At 38.1% G+C, this 25243-nt stretch overlaps 1 protein-coding gene across 1 annotated transcript in view; it reads right to left on the minus strand.

The window, feature by feature from the left end:
• The window catches only part of plch2a (phospholipase C, eta 2a), a 129528-nt gene that overhangs the window by 18690 nt on the left and 85595 nt on the right, over positions 1 to 25243 (minus strand). Inside the window, exons 3-11 of the mRNA XM_053504738.1 lie at positions 23884 to 24030; positions 17975 to 18218; positions 16504 to 16633; positions 12670 to 12840; positions 10150 to 10243; positions 8159 to 8362; positions 7682 to 7802; positions 6668 to 6839; positions 4096 to 4203 (exon numbers count right to left, since the gene is read on the minus strand). Of these exons, the coding sequence (XP_053360713.1) occupies positions 4096 to 4203; positions 6668 to 6839; positions 7682 to 7802; positions 8159 to 8362; positions 10150 to 10243; positions 12670 to 12840; positions 16504 to 16633; positions 17975 to 18218; positions 23884 to 24030 (1391 nt within the window). The remainder of the gene's footprint in view (positions 1 to 4095; positions 4204 to 6667; positions 6840 to 7681; positions 7803 to 8158; positions 8363 to 10149; positions 10244 to 12669; positions 12841 to 16503; positions 16634 to 17974; positions 18219 to 23883; positions 24031 to 25243) is intronic.

Below are 25243 nucleotides of genomic sequence, written 5' to 3' on the forward strand. Positions count from 1 at the left end.
TGTATTCAGCAGCCTGAGAAGATCCGATCTGGCGGAAGATTAGTTATTTCCTTGACAACTTGGCAGTGAATTTATGTATGAATGAATATAAGAATCCCCTCTGAGATGTTCTCCAAGCTGGCAGATTTACAGCTGAATTGGCCCCGGTGGCAGACTCGGCTGACGAGCGACCTGTTTCTGCGAGCTGCTACTTTTAGAACAAGTGTGCTTTATCGCTTGCACAAATAGAATCATGTGCAGCATTCGCTGTCTGTTTTGCTTGGGTGCTTTTTTCTTTTTTTCCCCACCCAAACAGCACCACCTGTCCAAATTCCTAGAGCTCTACACGTTGTGATTTACAAAACACAGAAAGAGTCACAGCCAATAGACACTGAAGTGCTTCCTCCAAAAGTGCAGACAAACCATGTGCGCCCAAAACGTCTACATTTTACATGCTGGGCTAAAAACATATTAACTGTAAACTATAATTAAAAAAAATGGAGCAGATTTTTTTTTCCTCCAAGTGCCTACTTACTGTATACTGTCTATAAAACTAAAAAGCATTAATCTGAACTTTAAGCTCAAGCTCAATGCAGAAAAACACACGGAAACGGGAAACAATGCTATTGGTACCTGCAGAGTTTTTTTTTTATCGCACGTCTTTCCAACACCTCAGAAAAGATTCTCTCAGCTGTCAGGAGGAGTAGTGCTTCCTTTTGAAATATTTATCATATAAATGTGTTTCAGCTCATAACTGTGAGAAGCAGTGAAGGGGGGAAAAATGAGGCAAGAGGGCTCCACGCCAGACAGTTCACTTTGAGCTGTGTTTCAAAGAGAATTGAAAATAAAGACAAAAGTAGAAGCACTGAAGTGATATTTCTTTAAATAAAATGACACGCATGTAGAAAGACGGTACTGTTTCCAGTCTGTACCGCAACAAGCTGCATGAAACGAGCGTTCCAATTGAGTTACATACTAAAAAACAACAGTTCAAAGAGATTAGGATCAACAAAGCTTTAGACTGAAAGTACAACACTGTAAACACTGTTTGTCAAAATACGACATCAAACTAAACATTCTGAAGCATTAACGGTATTAAAAAGGTAATAAAGCCTAAATCATTTTAATTATATGTGTATGGCTTTTTTTTAGTGTTGAGTAATAGGACCCTAAAGATAGCAAAAAATTATGGATCTGAACATGCAAAGCCACTGCGTCATGCATTATTATCCAGCTTTTGAGGTCTAAGCCTAAATAATGTCTTTGCTTATACAAAGTCCCTTAAATATACATGCTCAACTAGCTATAAAAAAAATCATTAATTGTGCAATTATGGATAAGGGGATTTCAAGTCAAACCGGGACTTGAAATGAACCATCTCGTGAACTGATTGACATTTTTTGGGGGAACTTTCACGAACACCACTTGCACATTACATTAACTTAGTTGAGAGTTATTACCACATCCCTCCTACAGTCCTGACCTCCTGACCTGAGTTCCTGGGAGGCCAGAGTTTCAGACATGAAGCAGGTAATCTGATCATGGCTTTGGAATACTCAGAAAACTTTTTATGATAATGGTATCTAAGCACTAATGAAACACTAGAATAAGTACATTACTATAACTGGGGATTATATAGAGAAATAAGGGGAGTTTTTACTCTTATAACTGTGTTCTGTTACTGTGCACAATCAAAAGTCCCGGTTTGATTTGAATGCTCCTCGTATGGTTACAAGAATGGAGAAGTACAGCTCAAGTGTGTGTGTGTATGTGTGTGTCTGTGTGTGTGTGTGTATGTGTGAGTGTGAGAGAGGGACAGAGAAAGAGAGAAAGAAAGAAACAAAGAGTATAGATAGAAATATCTGACAGCTTTGATCATGTTTTGACTTGTCCCTCCTATTTCACACCTCCTCAAATTTTTTTTTATAAATCATTAAAAAAATATATATATAAAATATATATACAGTGTGTGTATATATATATATATATATATATATATATATATATATATATATATATATATATATATATAGTATGTATAGTATGTACTGTATGTACAGGAATATGTGTGTGTGTATATATATATATATATATATATATATATATATGCTTCTTACACAATTTGTCAGATTTTTCTGTTTCTGCAACTTTCATTTCATTTCTCGGTCACTAAACATATCTTTATTTTGGGTAAATTTTCCCTTGTATGATATTTCCTCTCATTCCTTTGACAGACTGATACATCATCTAATCATTGTCATATGAATAGAAATGTTTTCATTTCTATGCTAATTAGGTATGACACAAATACAAATGACTGGATCAAATGATCCCTATCACTTCTATCAAATGACCATGTGGCAACAAGTCCTACCTGAATTAGTTCCCATTTACTATTTGTTTCGAAAATTGAATTAAGATTTTTCAGCTGTGAGTTCGTGCTATCCTGTCATGTGCAATGCCTAATTTTTTTTATTTTGTGTATATTTTTCATGCTTAAATAATTCAAATGCTCAAATGCAGTTTTTTTAAAAGTAATTGCCCCTAAACCAAATAACTCGTTCTGTGAAGGGTTGTTATTGTGCTCTTGGAGTAATTTTGGTAGGCCGCCCACTCCTGGGAAGAGGCAACACTGTCCCAAGTTTCTCCCAAAGTAAAGTTTAACCCTTTACATGTCAATCACGTAGTCACAGTTCATTCATGATTTAGTAAGGGTGCAATTACTTTTTCACATAGGGCCATGTAGGTTTAGACTGCTTTTTTTCCTTTATAAATGAAATCATCATTTAAAAAGGTTGTATTTACACAGTTTATAGTTGTGTAATATTAAAATTTCTTGATGCTCGAAACATTCAAGTGTGACAAATATGCAAAAAAAAATCGGAAAGGGGGAAAATAATTTAAAATGGCACTTTACATTCAAGGAATTTGTTTGGGTAATGTGGTGCAAACTGTTAGAATGTAGACATAAAAGTAAGCGGGAAGTACAAAAAAAAATACACACACACATTAAGAGTAAAAAAATAAAATATGTTTCATTAAGCCTATGCTGAACGCAACAAAGCAAAGGTTGTACAGAGGGGTGTGTATTGTGCAAAGTCTGCAACATGCCATGTAAATGTAACATATCGTGTATGTGCATGTAATGTCTACAGAGGATGTTTAAAAAAGATGGTCAGTAGGAGGTCCAGGGTCTTGGCCAGCGCATTTTATAGCTAATTTAATCATCCACAGAGAACACTGCTGACTATCAGCTGTTTCTAAACAGTTGCCTGATGGAATATGGATTATGTGAAAAAAAGTTAGCAGAGTGTCTTGCTATTACTTTATATAACCAACAAGAGTACATACAGAACTGTGCAAAAGTCTTAGGCACCATATTATATGCTGTACCAATTTTGTTATATATGTCTATTATGTCTGCATAATTGGGTACAAAAATCATTCAGTATTTCCATATATAACTTAAAAATTAATGAATATATAACATTACAGGAGAATATATGCATGGCTGTAGAGAAAAAAAATATATAGTACAAGAAAAATCAGTTTTCAGATGGAAACAAAAAACCTAATGTATGATCCTGGGATTTGCATAAAAATAGAAAGGAGCGAGTGTGACCAAGTTACCAGAAGAACTCGTATTATCCAACAAGCTCAGTAAAACCTAACAGCTGTTTTACTCATAGTACTGTGCAAAAGTCTTGGGCACATACAAAAATATGGAATAAGCAAAAGATGCTTTTGAAAACATTTCTGCATAAAAAAAACTTCTATAAAGAGCAATAAAGAGTAATAAAATAAACAGGCAATATTCGGAGTGAAAACTCAAATTTGCTTCAAATCAGGAGTTTAAGACACAGATTTTGTGCAGTTTTATAAGAAAACAGCTGTTAGGTTTTACTGAGCTTGCTGGAGAATATGAGTTCTTCTGGTAACTTTGTCACACTAGAGACTTTTGCACAGTACTGTATGTTCTTAAAATGTATTAGAAATGCGCATTTCAACATGATTGATAAACCTGCAGGCACCCTGTTGGAGCAAATGGCATGCTTTGCCAACAAATAATGAAACCCTGGGAAGAACAAAACCCGCTTTAGGAACCATGGAACTTACATCTCCGTTCATTAGCTTGCAGTCGTCCTCCATCTCATCAGCGCTGTCTTCATCCGACACGTCACCCTCCTCTGCATTCTCATCAATGTTCGGGGGCAACTTCTTGCCCTGCAAAATAAAGAACAAAATAAAAAACAAAAAAACATACAATTTGATACAAGTTCGATATCAAGGGTCTGGCCTCTACTGAACATCACAAAGTACACACAACCATAAGTTTGGGATTGTTTGAAGAAGGAAAGATTGGAAAAATTTTACTTTTTTCCCATACAACATCTGTTAATCTCAACGCCATTGTGTCAATTAATAATTGAAGAAAGAAAAAAAAAAACATCAGCATGGGCTTTGATACTAACAGTGTTATGTAATATGGTACAATTTCTTTGACTTGAGAAATCTGAGCAGGCCTGCTGTCTCAAAGTCTGGGGAATAAACCCCAGGGGGCTTGTCTCCACTCTGACTTACTTATCAGTAATCATTTGATTGACAGACCCATAAAAGCGCTGCTCCGTACTGCCTGGTGAGACTGAGCGCTGGTCTGTGGAGAGTTTAACAAAAGGACAGGTAGGTGATGGATACCAGTAATAAAGAGCAACAATCAATTCGGCAAAGAGTCTGGAGCGCTGCTTGTGTCAAAAGCAATCGATTTTAAAATCTTTAACAAGGCTTGCCACGTCAGAGTGATAACTGTGCATGATTTTTTCCCCCCACCATTTTGCATGCGACTGTACTATTCATTTTAACTGTATTTAGATTCAACAAAGTGTGTTAATCATTCTCAGTTATTCTGGATTGTTTTGTGGCTCCTTCCTACTATGATGAAACAGGAAATCTGTGCAAAGTCCAATTCCTGATTTATGGTACTGTATGCCAAGTATATGGTTAATAAATGGTGTGGATAATATTACATAAACGTTCCTAGCCGTTCTGGCTTCTTGGCAGGCTAAGTATCTACTGGTTGTCTAATCTGGCGGAAATAAAGATTGTTATTATATATAGTAGAACATAAGCAAGGTAATTAGCGTCATAATACATGCATATGCATGAAAAGGCAGCGATATGCAAACCTGGGCTTGTGCTGAGGCCTCTGGCAAGCAACAGAGAGAAAAAGAGCTGTGGCTTTTAGAAGGCAGCTGGAGAGTGTCGGCTCATTGACCCAGTGCCAGCACCGAGCAATTTGTCAATACTGTTCACTGGCCCAGTTTTCGGCCAACTCTCCTTTGGCCAGTGCCGGCCAGCTTCCAATTATAGTACCGGCTCCATGTTAAACTATACACATCACTCCTGTGGCCTGATTTCTTACTGGTCTGGGATCAGCTGCCATGTGAAGGCATGCAGTTGTAGGAAAAGATGAAAGAAGCTTTATAATGAAAGAGTCTCATTATAGATACTACTGAAGGATAATAACACGGGGAGGCTCAAAAAGGCTCGAATTATATATATTTGTATATGTGTTTATATACACATGTATTCGAATGTGTATGTGTGTTTTTTTTTAATATTGTTATTTTATTTTTTTAATGAGATAACATACCACTAAACACTGACAAACAATGGGAAATCCCCAGAGGTAGAAATATGGTCTGTGAGTCCTACCTCTGACAGCTCTTCAGACTCAGCTACCTGTACTGTACGTCACTTCAGTTCATAATTGGCCTGAACAAGTGATGTGTGTGTGTGTGTCATAACATCACAACACAAAACATTACATGCCGCATATTATGTAAGTTGTACTTGTTTGTAGCTCAAAGCCAGCTCTTAGGGTATGCTGTAGTGATTGGCACCAGGATGTCAGCAGCGGATCCATTGGGTGCTGTGTCCTATCCCATGGGTCAGTGGCCTTGATCCTTATGTGTTTCCCTGAATGTTCTGGTGCCTTTTTTGGCACGTTGTGATGCATTGTTTTCTGTGGGATCAGACTAGACGGACTGGCCTTTAGATTCCACATGCATAAATAAACCTTTGGGTGCCCATGACCTAGTCACCAGTTTACTGGTAAATATAAATGTTAATTTGTTAATTTTAGGGCTGATTGGTGTGTATTTGTATATTTTAGAATTGGAAGTAAGGATGAATCAATGCAGCTGCAGTTGCACCACAGAGCAGGGCAATGGGTCAGGGGTGGCTTAGTGGTTGAGGCACTGGACTACGGTTTGTAGGTCCCAGATTCAAACCCCACGACCACCAAGTTCCCCCTGTTGGGCCCTTAAGCAAGGCACTTAACCCTCAATTGCTCTGATGTATAATGAGATAAAAAAGGAAATCCTTTTTTGCCATTTTTGCTTAGTGCATAAAAGCAACAAAAAGGTGCACAAACAGGAGGATTTTACATGCTGTTAATGTTACATACTGTATCATTCCACATATCATGTGAACGTACATTTGTACACTACAATGGTCCTCCAGAAATGTCAAAGAAGTTGATCTCAAAAACTCAGCTCAAATGAAGACACCTACTGTACCCTCTCGAATATCTCCTATTATTCTTTTTTTTGCTGTCATGTCATACTTTCATGCATTTCTTTTTACTGGAAAATTATCACTTTTTTTTGAGAAAAAAACTGAAATTGACCTTGACAAGAATTTTGCCCTTGAGGGAATCTGGTGAAGGCAGGAGTCCGGACTCGTCAGCTTTGACTGATAAAAGGTCCAACTTCTCCCCCAGGATTTCCACCAGATACTCAGCCATCTTCTTCTGCTGGGGAACACTACAGTGGTTCTCTATAGACAAGATCACTGGATACCTGTAAAGGGAAAACAAAGACAGGAACACATTTGTGTGTTAGCTGCTAACTGTCATGCAGTTCTTACATACCAGGATAGGACAACTAAACAAAAGAAAAAGCTTCTGGTTTTAGCAAATGATCAGAGGTGGGCAAAGTAGAAAATTGTGTACAAAAAAGTAGATACCCTATGGCAAATATTACTAAGGCAAAATTAGAAGTCCTCCATTTACTTGTGTACTTGAGTAAAAGTCACGCGATTACACCCCAATGTGGTTAGGCAACGGAACGCACAGTTAAGTAAAAGTACAGATAGAAAAAGCTGCGATTTTAAGTAGAATAAAAGTAAAAAAAAAGTATCCTCCAATAAAATTATTCGAATAAAGATAAAAATATGTGAATATGTGCTTACATTAGATACAGTATCAGAGTACTGTACATGCACTCTGTTATCTCCCACCCCTAAAAATAATCAATTCTTTTTAACATTTTGCATGAATTAAATCTTGTTGTGATATAATAAACTGTTAAGCTACTGTATGTTTAGCAGTCCCACCAAAATAAGGCACTGAAGCAGATCCGTAACAGTAAGCCATGAGTTGAAATTGACATGCAGTAAAAAGATGTTGAGAGACGTCTAAAAATAGTGTTCTGTTTACAACACCCTCCAGGAGCCCTGACTGCATGCATCTAGATGGGATTATCACCTTTAGCAGTGCTGGTGCTAATGAAATCTCAAGATGTAGTATATACCGTATACACGCACACACATGCACACTGTTTACACTACGGTATGAATTAGGCAAGCAAACACTGATTTTCTACACACCATTATAAAGATAGGGAACTGTGCTTAGACTTACGGGTTCTTAACAAATGCATATTTGTTGATGGTTTCAATGACGTCCTTAAAAAGTATTTTGGATGTTAGAGTGTAGCCGTGATGTACGATTGGCTCTCCATCTTGTCCATCCCAACAGTCCACTGGAAGATAACATACCGTAGTTTTCAGTCCAATCAGCATTCAGGTTAAAATCTTTAAATGACCAATCTTTATCATTCCACCGTAATGTACAGGTGTTGACCCCCTTTGAACTTTTCCATATATTGTCTTGTTACAATCTGACTAATTTGTACATAATTTTATCAAATATATAAAAACCTTTTACTGTGCTATTTGTTTTAAGATCCATGACATACTGTATAATCACAGTTCAATCCAAGTTCACAAAAACACAGAAAAAGTCAAAGGCGGTTGAATATTATAATAAAATGCATTTACTATTTATGTTTAATTTATGCTCTGAATTCTTACCGCTCATTCTCTAACTTAAACTGACCTTCCACACATCTGCAGCCTGCTTGCAGTACCCATGCATACATGTCCACTCTGGACTGAGACATCAGCTGGTCCCCCATCAGGTAGGTGTTGTGTGAGGAAGCAATAAAGTACTTGCACAGAGGCTGAGTCATGTCCTGGTTGACTTCATGGTGTTCGGGTTTAAAGATGTCTCCAGCTGGACTTCGCATGTAATTTGTAAAACCTAAGGTGGAGGATTTAGCCGTGAGCTGATTCACACGATCATATGTAAAAGGTTAGGTGTGAATTTGTCCCATCAAGACAAATCCTAAAGTTGTTAATAGAACCACCTGTGAATTTCCATTTGGGTCTGTATTTACAACAAATGTGGGTGTGGTCTAGAAAATCAGCATTCAGGTTAAATGCTGATTACAAAAGATGTGTATCCAAGGAACTATACAAAATGTTCAGTTGAATAAATGTTTTGTTTTTAAAATTTGTTTAAACAAACAAAAAAAGAACAAAACATTTATTCAACTGAACTTTCTGTATAGTTCCTTGGATACAAATCTTTTGTGGTTGCCCAGCAGGAACCCTAACATTATACGACGTTGTCATGTAATTATAATGAGTTTACAATGTTGTTCAGCCAAAACACATTAGGACAGCATTGTTTTTATGAATATTCCATTGGCACAACGTTTGACAGCATTGCATCCGTGCTCCCTTAAACTGTTAAACACTAATTGAAAATTGAACACCATAACATGAGTATCTTGTGTCTCTTGTTTAGCCGAGCAGTGTTATTTCTCTGTATAATTTTCCGTAGGATTTATTACAGTGAAGTGCATCATGGCTCCCAAACGCAGAAAAAACATTGCTAGTGATTGCAGTAGAAGTATTGATTTAGAAGTGAAGCAAAAGGTTATTAAAAAGAAAAAAAATACCGGTAAAATGATGAAAATATGGATGTATTTCAGGTCAAATATTAAAAATAAATGGTATGTACAGTAAATATAAAGGAATGCAAACAATGGTATTGGGGTTGTTCATGTTGTTACTGTTGATTTGACATTATTCTAGATAATTCTACCTATCCAAAGCAAGCAAATCTCAGCAATGCCCTAACATCTTTAACACTGCCAAATGAACTTTGTCACAATATTTTTGACAAACAAAAATTCCTGCTAGGTAAGTAAGTAACTATATTTCAAAGGCAGTATGTCTTTCCAAGATTAGGGAATTATGGATTATAGAGTTTATAGTGTGTGGCTTCCTTTTATATAAATAGCAAAGCGATTCATAGACATGCTAACAGAGTCTTTTATGAAGCTGGGATGCAGTGCTGCGGTGAGTCAAACTAGGGTCTATCACTTCATTTCAGTTTTACATTAAAAAGCCTGCAAGGGCAAAAAGGGCAACAAATGTGCAATGTAAATGTTAATAATAAAAAAAAAAAAACACATTTTATATTTCAGGCCATTACTTGGTGGAGATGCAGAAGAAACCCACTAATAGCACAACTTTTCTCTCTCTTATTCTATCTATTTAGAATACATTATCTGTTTAATCTGAACAATTTATTCAGTTACGTATCTATTATGCTGCAGAATAAATGCATGCACTTTTTTCTATTTCTTGCATAAACATTTTAACCTCAGAGAAGGCTGATAAATTACAGATTGTACATTATCTACTATATATTATCTACTGCATCTGCATACTACAGTAGTATCTAGGGTAGGTAGATGTTAGGTCCAAGAGGACTAAGTCTGTGAAGTTTTCAATTAAATCACGTTTAGAAAGTAACACTTTATCATTTACAAACCCCTCACTGCAGACTAGGGGATTTGCCAAATAAAGTTTTTAAATTAGCGCTGGACCGGACGAGGCAGTTTAGGTTACAGCAGCCTGATTTAAAAATCTAAATTCAATTTGGACTTATTGAACATCTCACTTACATCTTTAACCAACTTTCTGTTTATCAAAGTTATTAAAATATTCTCTAAGGAAAAACAGATCTCATCTTACCATCAATTCCCAGAACCCCCTGCTTCTGGTTTTCAGGACATGGTTCGAACTTGGCGATGATTTCAAGGCAATGCTCTTTTGTGACATTTGACATCTGAAAGACACATACACAGGACATAATCACGCTATACAACTGTAAGTTTGTGCTTCGTTTGATCAAAGTGTGAAAAACAAACAAAAATAAATAAATGCACATAATCCTACTGAGAAACACCATCACATGCAAATGGCTCTGGAATCAGGTTGGTCAGGCCAGCAGCTGGGCCCTAAATTGGTTGTATTAGTCAATCAGATTTCCATTCCATCCTGTCAACATCTGGCCATGTCCAACACAGCAGGGATGAGTGTTAATTTACTGAAACACTGTGTGTTGTTTGCAAGCTTGTGGCCTCAGACAGGATTTGGCCAATTTAGTTCTCCATTCGCTTCATGAAAGGGGACCAGTTGACCAAAATACTGAGTCAGAATGGGGACTAACACTAAGCGTGACACTGATGTTGATGTCTGGGAAGGTTTGAAGAAATGTTTGAACACAAAACCAATAGAAATCCCCTTCAGTATATGATGTTTAAACTATTCTTTCAATTTATTATAGCCTACGTCCAAATATATTTATGCAGATTGCGACTTGTATGTATCAAATAAAATTGATCTCTAAACAGATTTTGTGTGTGTCTAATATTATTACTCACTCACTCACTCACCCACCCACTCACTCAACCACCCACCCACCCATCCACCCACTCACTCACTCAACTCACTCACCCACCCACCCACCCAGCCACCCACTCACTCACTCACTCACCCACTCACTCACTCACTCACCCATCCACCCACTCACTCACTCACTCAACTCACTCACAAGCCACCCACCCAGCCACCCACTCACTCACTCACCCATCCACCCACTCACTCACTCATTTAACTCACTCACAAGCCACCCACCCAGCCACCCACTCACTCACTCACCCACCCACTCACTCACTCAAACCCACCCACTCACTCACCCACCCACTCACTCACCCACCCACTCACTCACCCACCCACCCACCCACTCACTCACTCACTCACTCACCCACCCATCCACCCACTCACTCAACCACCCACCCACCCATCCACCCACTCACTCACCCAATCCACCCAGCCACCCATCCACCCACCCACTCACTCACCCACCCACCCACCCATCCACCCACTTACTCACTCACCCACCCACCCACCCACCCACTCACCCACCCACTCACTCACTCACCCACTCACCCACCCATCCACCCACTCACTTAAACTCACTCACCCACCCACCCACCCATCCACCCACCCACTCACTCACTCACTCACTTACCCAACCACCCACCCACTCATCTATACCGCTTAACCTGGAGACTATCCCAGGAAACTTAGGGCACAAGGCAGGGTACACCTTCAGCGAGGTGCCAATCCATCGCAGGGCACACACTTGTTCACACACTACGGGCAATTTGGGAATGCCAACTAGCATAATCTGCATGTCTTTGGACTGTGGGAGAAAACTACAGTACCTGGAGGAAACCCCCCAAGCACGGGGAGAACCATGCAAACCCCATGGAGACACAGAGACACATAGCCATCCGGTCTGTCTGCATTCACATGCATTATTCCATTGCCGAGTCTAGTGTTTGCTAGGTTTTGGTTTAGTTCTCCCAAGACACATAATTAAAGGGGAAAAACAGTACTACAGAGACAGAAAAACTTCATAAACTACATAAAAATTCTGCAACTTGCAATCATTTCAATGTGTTCATTCAGGGATGAACTGTTTCTTACTGCAAATAAAACTATCCATTGGAATTAAGAAACGGCTCAGCTTCTCGGGCTTGCCTCAGTGGTGTGAATGCTGTGTTCGCTTCAGCCTAAACACACTGCAGCAAGGTGAAAACTGTGGTTTGACTGAAATTGGAAATCCTCTGGGAAGTTCTGCATTCTGAGCAGTTTTAAGATATTGAGTTTAGAACCTTATAACTCCAAGGGGATGATATGTAAAAATCCAGTTTCTCTGTTTTATGCGTTAAGGAATAGGAAAAGTCACTTTTCAGTATGCACCTAGTGATGTTGGAGGAAAATGTTTCAAGAGTCTACACGTTCAGTAAATAGTCGGGACAATATCGACCGTGGGGAATGTCACCAGTATAAATAACACCCATGCAAAAGTCTAAATAATAATAAAAATATGTTGGATGAGTTTATAGTGTGTGGCTGCTGTAACATAGAGGATCTCTGGGTTTTTGTGTGTGAGTAAGCCAGAGAACAAGAAAGCAAAGGAGGGAATCAAACAGAAATCTCATTTTAAAAAACTCCTCCTGAGCCATCAGCAATCAAGAGTCACGGCTGCGTGTGGAAAAAAAAGCCAAAGAGCTTCACAGTAGAGGGAAATCTCTGGAAATACAAAGACCTTCTAGTGCTCCTTCTACACTTCAATGCTATCCACATGTTTGCCTCTCCTGAAAGCACATTTTCCAAAGCTGAAAACCCGTAATGTGTCACCTTTTGCTCATTTTCAAGGAAGCGTGTCAGGTCGTCTGCATCCAGGTGGTCTTTATGGTTGCTGTAGGTGAGCATCAGCAGGTACAGGTCTCGCCGGGTCGACATCATCTTGTAAAAGGAGCAGAACTCATCAAAGTCCAAAGTGCCCTGGTTATCATCTGTGTCTGCTTCCTACAAGAAACGATGCACAATGCACAAAAATACACAATATGTGACCCATCATATCAAGTCAGGTATAAAGTTGAACTACAGGTAGTGCTATACAGTGTGTAAAATGTATCAAATGTATCAAATGTATCAAATGTATCAAATTTACAATTTCAGCCAAAATCAGTTGATACATGATTTATCTTCTTGATTTTTTAACAGAATTGGTAAAGTTTATCTCTAACCCAAAAACACTTTAATGAACACTATCCAAGCTGTTTGCTCCAGCTGTCATATAACAACATGCATGTTTCACTATAAAAAACATAGAAGTGTAGTTAGTAGAAGTTAGTTTTAGAGGTAGCAGGGAAAACTTGGTGTAAATTGAGTTTGACGGTTCCCTCTTTCCTATACATCACTGGAATCATCACAAAAATAGGGATTTTGACCTTTTTTTCCAAGGTCCTACTGGTAAATAAACTCGCACTGACCATATCTCAGCAACCGGACATTATACAGTAATAAACTTGGTAAAAATATGGAGCTTACTGATGCAGGAATCTGGAAATATTCATAACTTAAATCACTCAAAATGTGATTAAATACCTAATTTGATGTGAATGGTGAAACTGAAACAAAGATGTCCTGTTAACTTGTATTTCCAGTTATACAGAGTTAGTATTGTGTCAAGTGGTCAAAAATCTTTTTACAATCAGAATGAAGTCGGCTTAATATCTGCAAACCAAGTTAAACACTAAGTATAAACAGTGTGCTCATGATGTACAGAAGCTCTTCTTTAAAGAGGGTTTGTGATCCACTGGATCATCTCTGTACATCAGAAATGTGCACCACCTTGTTTCCCATGTAATGTCTAAAATGTGCTTCATTTTTCCAGTGCCTGAATTTTGTACGGCTCGGTTAAGGTATTTCGTGTGGGATGTAGTTGGACTGGAAATTTTGTTAAAACTTGGCACCCCTGGTTAATAATATCAGCTCTTCAGTGTGTGCATTGCTGAAGGTGGGAAACACACCTTCTGTATCAGACACCGCTCAACGATGATTCATTTATAGCTGTTAATTGGGTGAAATACGTTTTGATGATATTCATTTGAGTTGAATTTTGCTGTTAGGATTTGTATATTTAATACCATAAAAGTCCAGATGGAGGAAGGCTACACGAGACATCCATTACATGAACTGCACATGTATAATTTACTCATGAGATTTCCAGAGCACTTCACTTAACACACTCGAATCCAGCAATTAACAGCAAATGGCAAAAATCTGCTTTCTCAATGAAGGAAGGAAGAAATATCAGCTTTCCAACTTGCAAAAGTTAATACAGTACATTTTAATTAGGTTACAATAATTACATATCTATATTTCAAAATGAAATTTCAAAGCAAATACATTCTGATTGATTTTTAATATCAGATGGCGTGATAATTCGTAATCCATTCAATTAAAACACTGAACCGGCTAATTCTATCCCTAAAAGCTGACTGTGGCATTGATTAATGGCATATAACTGTAATTGATAATTGTGGCATTTATTTGGCATTGTACCAAATTGTCTCTGTTAAAGGTACAGAGCTATAAGTCAAACCTGGATTTCTGTGGATGACATTGAGCAACAGTATGTATAACTTGAACAGAACGAAGGAGAGCATCTCATACCTCCTTGTTTGATATTTTAAGTCTTTATTAACATCTAATTAACAACCTGCCGCTATCCTTGAGTGCTTTAATTAAAGGTGCTAAAACATGCTATGACCTTAATTTTTACCAATAATGATGAAAAGTGTGGGATTTTACATCATGTTTTGCATCTTGCCAAATCGTCAGAAGAAAACCCAAGCAGAGAGAGAGAGAACAAGGGGATGAGAACATGATGAGCATCAGAGTGTGAAAACAGGTCACCAACACTCTAAATACCAGAGCAGGAGGGAAACATTCACACTAGTTCTTGTTTGAAGAATCCTTGTTCCATAAGGTTTTATAAGTCAGATTACAGAAGAGTGGTTCTTTAGCAAGCAGTAATTCTGTAAAAAAAAAAACTAAAAGTGTTAGTTAGACCTTAATCTATTGATCACCGATCTTCTTCAATGTAAAACTTTCAAGTTGGGATGCGACCTAATCCCATAGGACGAAGCAATGACCTTTTAGCATTCAGGAATCTTTGGACAATGTATACCAGGATAAAACATCTAGCACCATCTTGCATTATTCTGAGAAAATGAAATATAAACTGTTCAGGCTTGTGTAGAAGTAGCAGGGAACTTCAATTAAAAGAGACCAAGGCTAAATCTTATTTCTCTCCCTGTCTCACACACACACACACACACTCACAAGGCCAGATTGGTGTGCTTTATTCTGTCTTACAATGATGGCCATCTGTGTTCATTTACAGCAGATGGGGTGGGTCCTGATGGACTGTGAAGCTTAGCGACCTACAAACGACTGAGGTGAGATTTCACCCATGTACTGTACTGTGTGTGCGCACAAACACACACACACACACACACACACTGGAAAATGGCTTTTGGTAACAGCAGGACACCATGGAAAAACAGAAATACTAGCGCAGACAAGCTTTTTCCGGCTGACCAGGCATTTGACCTACATGGTGGGTGAAATGTAACTAGGCTTTAAAAATCGGTAATAAAGTGCATATTTCTAATACAAATTTATGAAAACAAATTGTAGATGTACTTTATTACATAGGAAAATGAAAGCAAATTTCAACGTAGGCACCGGTGGAGTCAACCAGTTCTCTTAAACAGCTGGGGATGGAATGCACATGTCTTCTGAAGGAAGTGGTTTGGGATCTCTTGAACTCGTGCCTCCAAATCGTCCAATGTGCGAGGCTTTGTCCTGTACACCTCCTCCTTTTTCATAACCCCACAGGAAAAAATCTCATGGCAAGAGATCTGGACTTCTTGGAAGCCATTTATGAGGTCTGTGTCGTCCCAGCCAATGTCCTGTGAAATGCTGGTCTACTGTAGCAACGCACTAGCAAAATGGGGTGGTGCACCATGGGGTGCTGCTACAAGCTCTATAGCCATTAAATAATGCCTAGTTCATTTTCACCCACCCTGTATAAAGGTACATAAGAGGTGTAATACAAATAGTAAGATTATATGTATAAATTGTCATGCAAACCTGTTAAATTTACATGAAACATGTATCTTGAGGGGATTTAATACAAGCTTTGGGTGAATAGAGAAGTGTTTGAAGTAACTGAATTAATGCAAACTTGTTGCGGTGTAAAACGCAAGTTGCCTATAAATGATTATAAAGTCGAAAGTATTTTTATAGACATGGCCTAGCCAATAATTTTATAAGTGTGACTTATTTTTTTTTTAATGATTTTGAGGTGTGCCATTATTTGTGCCATGTGCCATTAGACTAGATAAGTACATTTAAATTCAAAATGGTGCATTTAATAGTTACATATCACAGCTTGAATCACAAATGCAATATGTGTAAAAATAATTGCATTTTTTTCAATCAAATCGTGGAGCCCTAAACAGAGCAAAATTCAAATTTGTTACCAAGAGAAATAAACTGCATACATAAATACAACACAATGCAACACAAAAATCTTCGATTGATGAGTGGTGAGCGGCTGCTTCGCACAGACACACACAAACACACACGACTCGTTCTTGCATAGATTTGCTTTACCTTGAACATCTGCTTTACTTTCTGCCTGGGCAAATTGACATTGAGTTTATGCAGGAGCTGGAGAACCTCGCTGATGCTCAGGCTGCCATCTCCGTTCTTGTCAGCTTCTGTGAACGTCTGCTTCAGCCATGTGATACAGGCAGTTAAGGAGATGAACATCGCAAACACAAAATGTATATACTACAATACACTACGCAAGGTGAAGATGTCCCCAGTTGATTTATATCATCCCTAGTTATCCATACTGTGCTGACGGGGTATACTGTACGACTAATGCACATTTTATTGAGTATTCTGGAGTAGCTCTCCTGCAATAGTTGTATAACTAATTCGATTTTTATACTTGGATCTTCTACAAGACGAGAGTCTGAAAGTATGGCTGTGAAATGCTGTTTAAACTGAGTATACATCGCAAAATGTAGCATTTCTATTTACAATAAACAACAGCTATAGTATGGCACCTACAGTTTATGGTAGTAGTATCTTATAAAATGACCAATTATTTGACTATAATAACCACTCGTTACAACCGAGGTATGCAGCAAAGCATTTGTGAAGCCACAACACGCACAACATTGAGGCGGATGGGCTACAACAGCAGAAGACCCCACCGGGTACCACTCATCTCCACTACAAATAGGGAAAAAGAGGCTACAATTTGCACAAGCTCACCAAAATTGGACAGTTGAAGACTGGAAAAATGTTGCCTGGTCTGATGAGTCTCGATTTCTGTTGAGATATTCAAATGATAGAGTCAGAACTTGCTGTGAACAGAATGAGAACATGGATCCATCATGCCTTGTTACCACTGTTCAGGCTGGTGGTGGTGGTGTAATGGTGTGGGGGATGTTTTTTTGTCACACTTTAGTGCCAATTGGGCATCGTTTAAATGCCACAGGCTACCTGAGCATTGTTTCTGACCATGTCCATCCCTTTATGACCACCATGTACTCATCCTCTGATGGCTACTTCCAGCAGGATAATGCACCATGTCACACAGCTCGAATCATTTCAAATTGGTTTCTTGAACATGACAATGAGTTCACTGTACTAAAATGGCCCCACAGTCACCAGATCTCAACCCAATAGAGCATCTTTGGGATGTGGTGGAACGGGAGCTTCGTGCCCTGGATGTGCATCCCACAAATCTCCATCAACTGCAAGATGCTATCCTATTAATATGGGCAAACATTTTTAAAGAATGCTTGTTGAATCAATGCCACGTAGAATAAGGCAGTTCTGAAGGCGAAAGGGGGTCAAGCACCGTATAAGTATGGTGTCCCTAATGATCCTTTAGGTGAGTGTATTTATATACAGTATATATATATATATATATATATATATATATATATATATATATATACAGTATATATATATATATATATATATATATATATATATATATATATAAATAACAAACCCATCATATTGCAGCATTGTTGCTGCAGCAGCTGTCCATAAGGAAGGATATTGGTCACGAGTGCGCTGACGTTTGGCCAGGCTGTCCTCATCGCTGATGCCCGCCATAAGGTACTTAAGACCAGTAATCCAGGTGCGTGCCTCCTCTCCTGTACCTGACACCAAGTCCAGCGACTGCATGTGCTCACCATAGTAGATGCTGAAGCAGCAGTTGGGGTCGAAGCTGCTGTCTGCATACCGCTGGAAGATCTCTGACTGCTTCCCCTCGCACACCTCCCGGATCAAGTCAATGGAGACTGCAAACGAGAGAGGGCAGGGGATGTGACAAGTCTGGTGTGAGTGGTGGTGCTGAGATAAGTAAATCAAAGAAAGAAAGAAAGAAAAAAAGAATATTTATATTTTTATAATCTCTTATACAGGAAGGAAGGAAGGAAGACTAGAAGAAAAATGTCTTATTTATAAAAAAAAATTATGGAGGAAGGAGAAAGAAAAAAGAAAGAAAGAAATGTCTTCTTCAAAAAGAAAGACAGAAAGAAATATGTCACCAATGAAAGAAAGAAAGTGAAATAAAAAGTTTTTGTTTTATAAAGGATTGAAAGATGAAGGGAAGAATAAAAGGAAATATCTTATTTTAAAGATAGGAAAGAAGGGAGAAGGAGAAAGAAAGAAAATGTCTTCTTAATAAATAAATAAATAAATAAATATTGCAAATGAAAGAAAGAAAAAAAGAAAGAAAGAAAGAAAGAAAAAAGAAAGAAGGTTTCTTTTTTAAAGGAAAATAGGAAGAGAAAAAAAGGAAAGGAATGGAAAAAGAAGGAATAAAAAAAGGAAAGAAAGAAAGAAAGAAAGAAAGAAGTCTCCATTCTAATACAGCAGAGAACCAAGCCGAGGTGAGTGCGGTGTGTAAATGAACATGAACGTGTGATTATGATGTGGTAATGCTGTGAAACGCTGTGGCACCAAACCAGCTGAGTGTTACACTCTCACATTACACTCTCACACAGCCTGAGCGCTCACTAAGTTTCTTTCCTCAGTTATAGTTGAAAACGGAAAGCTGCCTGTTCTAAATGACAAGCGGCGTCCACAGATGGTGCTTCTGAGACGCTCAGTTACAATAATCCTGACTGAAACACATCGCAGAACATTCTGTCACTCAGAATACCGAATCCTAACGAGGTGAATCCTGTGAGTGTACAGTGTGTGTGTGTGTGTGTGTGATATAAAGAGGTGTGTAGTGTGATAATGAGCTCAGCACACTGTCACGCTCAGATCAAAACATACTGTACATCCTGTTCAGTAAGTGACCCCGAAGTGCTCCACTGTACACAGGAATAGCGCAGATGCACACAACTGCCGGCTGAATAACTCTTCAAACCCCACTTCATGCACTTTATTTCTCATTATAATCCCCTGCTACACTGATGCACTTATCCAGTGTTTCGCTGGTGCTTGGATATCATCATGGTAAAAAGTTTTGATTGGACCGTGTGCGTGACAGCTGAAACGTTGGCCTACCAGGAACTCCTTTAATGGCCCGAAGTCCCAGATTGAGTTGAACACCTGTTGTAATTCACACACAGGTTAGCTACAGTAGGAGATACAGTTTAGTTCACTGTAGCGGCTGAAACCTTCCCGGTTAAAGCTGATGAATTATTGAGGCAACTTAAGGAGCTGATTAATTCTCCCGACAGCTTTGGAAATCGGTGCACTGAGCTCTTCCTCACCATGAGCTCCTTCACTTAGACATGAATCTTTACATGTTGTTTTAAAGCCATCATCAGTACTCAGCAATTCCCTGCGCTGCTCCAATCATGCAGTCAGTGCTTGGCAAGAACTCGGGAACAGCACTTGCTCTGAAAAATGCCCATGATTAGCGAACGCATGGCAGTTGAGTAATATTTTATTACACCACAGCACTGAATTCTTAATTCTGGTGGTTGGAAGGTGTTGATTCAGTTTCTGTAACAGCATAACTTGGCAGCTGTGGCAGCAAGGCAAATCGCTCTTTTATACCCTCGTGTCGGTTCTAACACAGAATCATTTCTGTTGTAGCACAGTACACGAGGAGTTATACTGTACAGTATGTCTGGTCTTCTGTGAGTTATACTGTATGTCTGGTCTTCTGTGAGTTATACTGTATGTCTGGTCGTCTGTGAGTTATAATGTATGTCTGGTCGTCTGTAAGTTATACTGTATGTCTGGTCGTCTGTGAGTTATACTGTATGTCTGGTCGTCTGTGAGTTATAATGTATGTCTGGTCGTCTGTGAGTTATACTGTATGTCTGGTCGTCTGTGAGTTATAGTGTATGTCTGGTGTCTGTGAGTTATACTGTATGTCTGGTCGTCTGTGAGTTATACTGTATGTCTGGTCGTCTGTGAGTTATACTGTATGTCTGGTCGTCTGTGAGTTATAATGTATGTCTGGTCGTCTGTGAGTTATACTGTATGTCTGGTCGTCTGTGAGTTATAATGTATGTCTGGTCGTCTGTGAGTTATAATGTATGTCTGGTCGTCTGTGAGTTATACTGTATGTCTGGTCTTCTTTGAGTTATACTGTATGTCTGGTCTTCTTTGAGTTATACTGTATGTCTGGTCGTCTGTGAGTTATACTGTATGTCTGGTCTTCTGTGAGTTATACTGTATGTCTGGTCTTATGTGAGTTATACTGTATGTCTGGTCTTATGTGAGTTATACTGTATGTCTGGTCTTATGTGAGTTATACTGTATGTCTGGTCGTCTGTGAGTTATACTGTATGTCTGGTCGTCTGTGAGTTATACTGTATGTCTGGTCTTATGTGAGTTATACTGTATGTCTGGTCTTATGTGAGTTATACTGTATGTCTGGTCGTCTGTGAGTTATACTGTATGTCTGGTCTTCCTTGAGTTATACTGTATGTCTGGTCTTCTGTGAGTTATACTGTATGTCTGGTCTTATGTGAGTTATACTGTATGTCTGGTCTTATGTGAGTTATACTGTATGTCTGGTCGTCTGTGAGTTATACTGTATGTCTGGTGTCTGTGAGTTATACTGTATGTCTGGTCTTCTTTGAGTTATACTGTATGTCTGGTCTTATGTGAGTTATACTGTATGTCTGGTCTTCTGTGAGTTATACTGTATGTCTGGTCTTCTGTGAGTTATACTGTATGTCTGGTCTTATGTGAGTTATACTGTATGTCTGGTCGTCTGTAAGTTATACTGTACAGTATGTCTGGTCTTCTGTGAGTTATACTGTATGTCTGGTCTTATGTGAGTTATACTGTATGTCTGGTCGTCTGTGAGTTATACTGTATGTCTGGTCTTATGTGAGTTATACTGTATGTCTGGTCGTCTGTAAGTTATACTGTACAGTATGTCTGGTCTTCTGTGAGTTATACTGTATGTCTGGTCTTATGTGAGTTATACTGTATGTCTGGTCGTCTGTGAGTTATACTGTATGTCTGGTCTTATGTGAGTTATACTGTATGTCTGGTCGTCTGTAAGTTATACTGTACAGTATGTCTGGTCGTCTGTGAGTTATACTGTATGTCTGGTCTTCTGTGAGTTATACTGTATGTCTGATTGTCTTTGAGTTATACTGTATGTCTGGTCGTCTGTGAGTTATACTGTACTGTGTGTCTGGTCTTATGTGAGTTAGACTGTATGTCTGGTCTTCTTTGAGTTATACTGTTTGTCTGGTGTTTTATAACCTGTTTCTCAATCAAAACACCACTCGAATAAAAACATTTACTTGCACTTTATGGACATTGGACATTGCTCACACCCAAGACATTTATGGTCCATTTATTCACCCTGGACATTTCTGGACATATTTATTTTATTTCATTTCGCACACTTTTCCATATTTTCCATATTTGTACAGCCAATATTGTCTATATTTTATACAGCTCAATCACTTACTCATCTTCTATACCGCTTTATCCTGTATTCTGGGTCGCAGGATCTGGAGCCTATCCCAGGAGGCTTAGGGCACAAGGCAGGGAACACCCTGGACAGGGTGCCAATCCATCACAGGGCACACACACATATACACACTTACACACTCATTCACACACTACGGGCAATTTGGGAACGCCAATTAGCCTAACCTGCATATCTTTGGACTGTAGAAGGAAACCAGAGTACCCGGAAAAAAAACCACCAAGCACGGGGAAAACATGCAAACTCCATGCACACAGAGACGGGAATCGAGCCTGGCCGGGAATCGAACCCGGACCTTGGAGGTGCAAAGCAACAGTGCTAACCACTACACCACTGTGCCGCCATTTTATACAGCTAGTTTAAAAAATATTTTTCATATCCTATATTTTATATTTTGTTCTTCTATTTTTTCTGCAGCTAAGTTTTTTATATATTTTTTTTTATTTCAATTTTTAATCTTTGATTATCTTGATTTTAAGCTCACGAGCAGTTGTACAGTATAAGCATTTCACTGCATATCGTACTGTGTATGACACAGTACGATTTTGTGTATGAAAATAAATTTTGAATTAGAATTTTTTGATCATACTTCATTCTTCATACTAAGTATTTTTTTGCATCAAGAGAGAAAGAAGAGCAGCTGGTGAGGAAATGACTGTTTATACTGTTTATATAAGTGATAACAGGAATGACTTTGTTTTGTAGAGATTCCATAATACTTAACAAATATAATAGACTATAGACTATAAAAAAATATAATATTATAACTATAAACATCTCATGTTATCCTTTAGCTAACATTTCTTATTATACTGTAAGGTATAAATTTTTTTTAATACATTTTCATTTTTTTTTTATTTAAACTTATTTTTAGAAATCCCCAAGCTTGAAAATTTTCATTAGTCAGATAAAATTGCTATTTTTCTTTTTTTTTAAAGAGGCTCTATTTAATAAGAAAATCTTAAGTTAAAAAAAAATTTACCAGAAATATGTTTATTTATAATTTATTTGGATTCACTTTACAATGGAAAACACTAGATAAATGTGTCAAAAAAATATCAATTGATAAAATGTAAATATAAATACCGTATAAATTGCTAAAACGATATTTTTGAAGTTTTTTTGTCTAGTACATTCAGTATATTTTGGGATGTTTAGTTACTGGAACGTAATAAATTACAGAGTGGTAACAGCATTACACCCCACTGTTGTTGATTGATTTATAGCATATTATTATATTAGTTGCATATTATAGTAAACTGTTCTAATATATTTATTTAAACAATATCGCACTAAAGGTCATGCTGTTGTGCTGAATATCAGCATGACTGTGATGCAGTTGTAGACATGACAGTGCAGGGCAAGTACTGAAGATATCAGGGCTAGCTGTACTAATATTCAGCAATACAGCATGACCTCGAGTGTGATTTAGAACCGTTCCACAAACATCATTTATTATCAAAAGATTATGATGTGTTTGTTTATTTAAACAGTTATTTTGCTCCGTCCACAAGTATCCTTCCACGAGCGGCAAAACTAACGAGGAGAAGTTGCCGAGCGACAGTTAATGTCCAACAATTAATTTTTATTAACAGGGGTGAACAACAGGTAGTTAAACACCCCAGTGCTGTTATGCTCTATTATCAACACTTGTTGAATGCCTCTCATCCAATCAGATTTCTCGGTTGTTTCATTTAAACATATATTACATAAGGTACGCCCAAAATCTTTACATTTTAAAGGTCCTATATAAATATAGGTGACTTGAGATAAAATTTGATTCTTCATTTAAATTAAAAGGATAAAAAAGGTTCTTAGTGTCAACTCAGTTTAGTCAAATATAGAACTGCTACAAGGACAGTGTATAAAGTAAATTGCAAACATTAATACTATGATATATGTATGTCATGTCGGTAATAGCCAGTCGTAGAAGCTCAGTGTTGAGGTAGAGATGACTTATAGCATGTAATTATATAAACATGATTGAGCTGTCAGAGCAGGTAAATAAATGCATTCCTGTGAAAGAGGAAACAAGGACTTACTTTTCGCCCTCTCGTTCTTCCTGGAGGGCCTCCAGCGGATGCAGGACTTGTGCTCGTCCACGTAAAAGTACCGTACCAGGCCCTTCGAACCACCTCTGAGTTTCACCATCTGAGTGCCTGACTGCATCAAACTCATGCATTTCTCCACTGACAGCAACAAGGAGAAAAGAAGAAGAAGGATAGATTTTTAGACAAATTTGTCATGCAGCAAAAATCCATTGATGCTTGGCCTTAATGAATTATTTACTTACAATTGTTCCAAATGCCTTTGCCAATGCATTACCAAAGAAACTTAATTTAGTACATTGTTAACTTATGCTTGTTGTATTATTTGCATTCTGATTCTGTGGTATTTACTCCATGTTGTGCATTCCGAAAATGTTTGGAATCCCTAAATTTTGGAGATAACATTCTTGAAAACACTGCCTAGGCTGCTAAGATCGTTCATATTTAGGTACGAAATAAAGTTACAGGCACTTGGGAGGAAAATTGCAATCATTGCTTGTTGATCCCCAGTGTCGAGCTGACCACGCTGTTCAAAGTCGTACATTCTCTCACACTCCACTTGATCAGTCAATTATCTACCATCTCCTCCAGCACTGTGCCATGTTCAAGCAGCACTCGACCATTAATAATTGAGGACTGCCCTTCTGACAGGTACAATGTAGCAAATGAAACTGGCCTGGCCGTACTGTGAACTCCAGATACAACCATCGCCGATAAAAATGATAGATCGAGAAGGTGCGTTACGGAGCTCACAAATTAAAAATACATGGTAGAATGATTTGTACATGGCTAAAGGACCTCCAGTCACTTGCAATGCCAGTTCCCAGGATAATGCAAAAAGCTATATTAAAGCCAAAGCGTGCGTGCAGCGGAGAACAAATCAGTATCCAGGGTGCGTGGAACAAGCATAATTTGTTTCTAGACTGTTTTTTTAACAAGAAGTAAAATAAAAAAAAAATCAAATCACTTTTATTGTCACATTACGTTACTGGTACACTGGTACAGTACATGTGAGTGAAATTCTTGTGTGCAAGCTACACAAGCAATAGTGGTATATAATTATAAGAATAGATATGCATGAAAATAAATATGCATATGAATAAGTACAGTTATAGTGTGCAAGAATATATATTAAAAAAAAATTGTCGCAAAAAATGCGGTTGTCATGCGCATTCAACAACCGCAGTTCAACTACCAAACAACCAACTTAAGGTATACCGCCTTAAATATTATTTAAATTAATCATATTTTGTTTAAAGTGTAAAGCCAGAAATAAGGACAGACACAAGTTTTTGTTTCATTAAGTGTATTCAAGTCATTTCACTGAAGGGGGTGATCCTTTTCCAAATCAGAG

Source organism: Clarias gariepinus, chromosome 9, assembly GCF_024256425.1.
Source record: "Clarias gariepinus isolate MV-2021 ecotype Netherlands chromosome 9, CGAR_prim_01v2, whole genome shotgun sequence".
NCBI lineage: Eukaryota > Metazoa > Chordata > Actinopteri > Siluriformes > Clariidae > Clarias > Clarias gariepinus.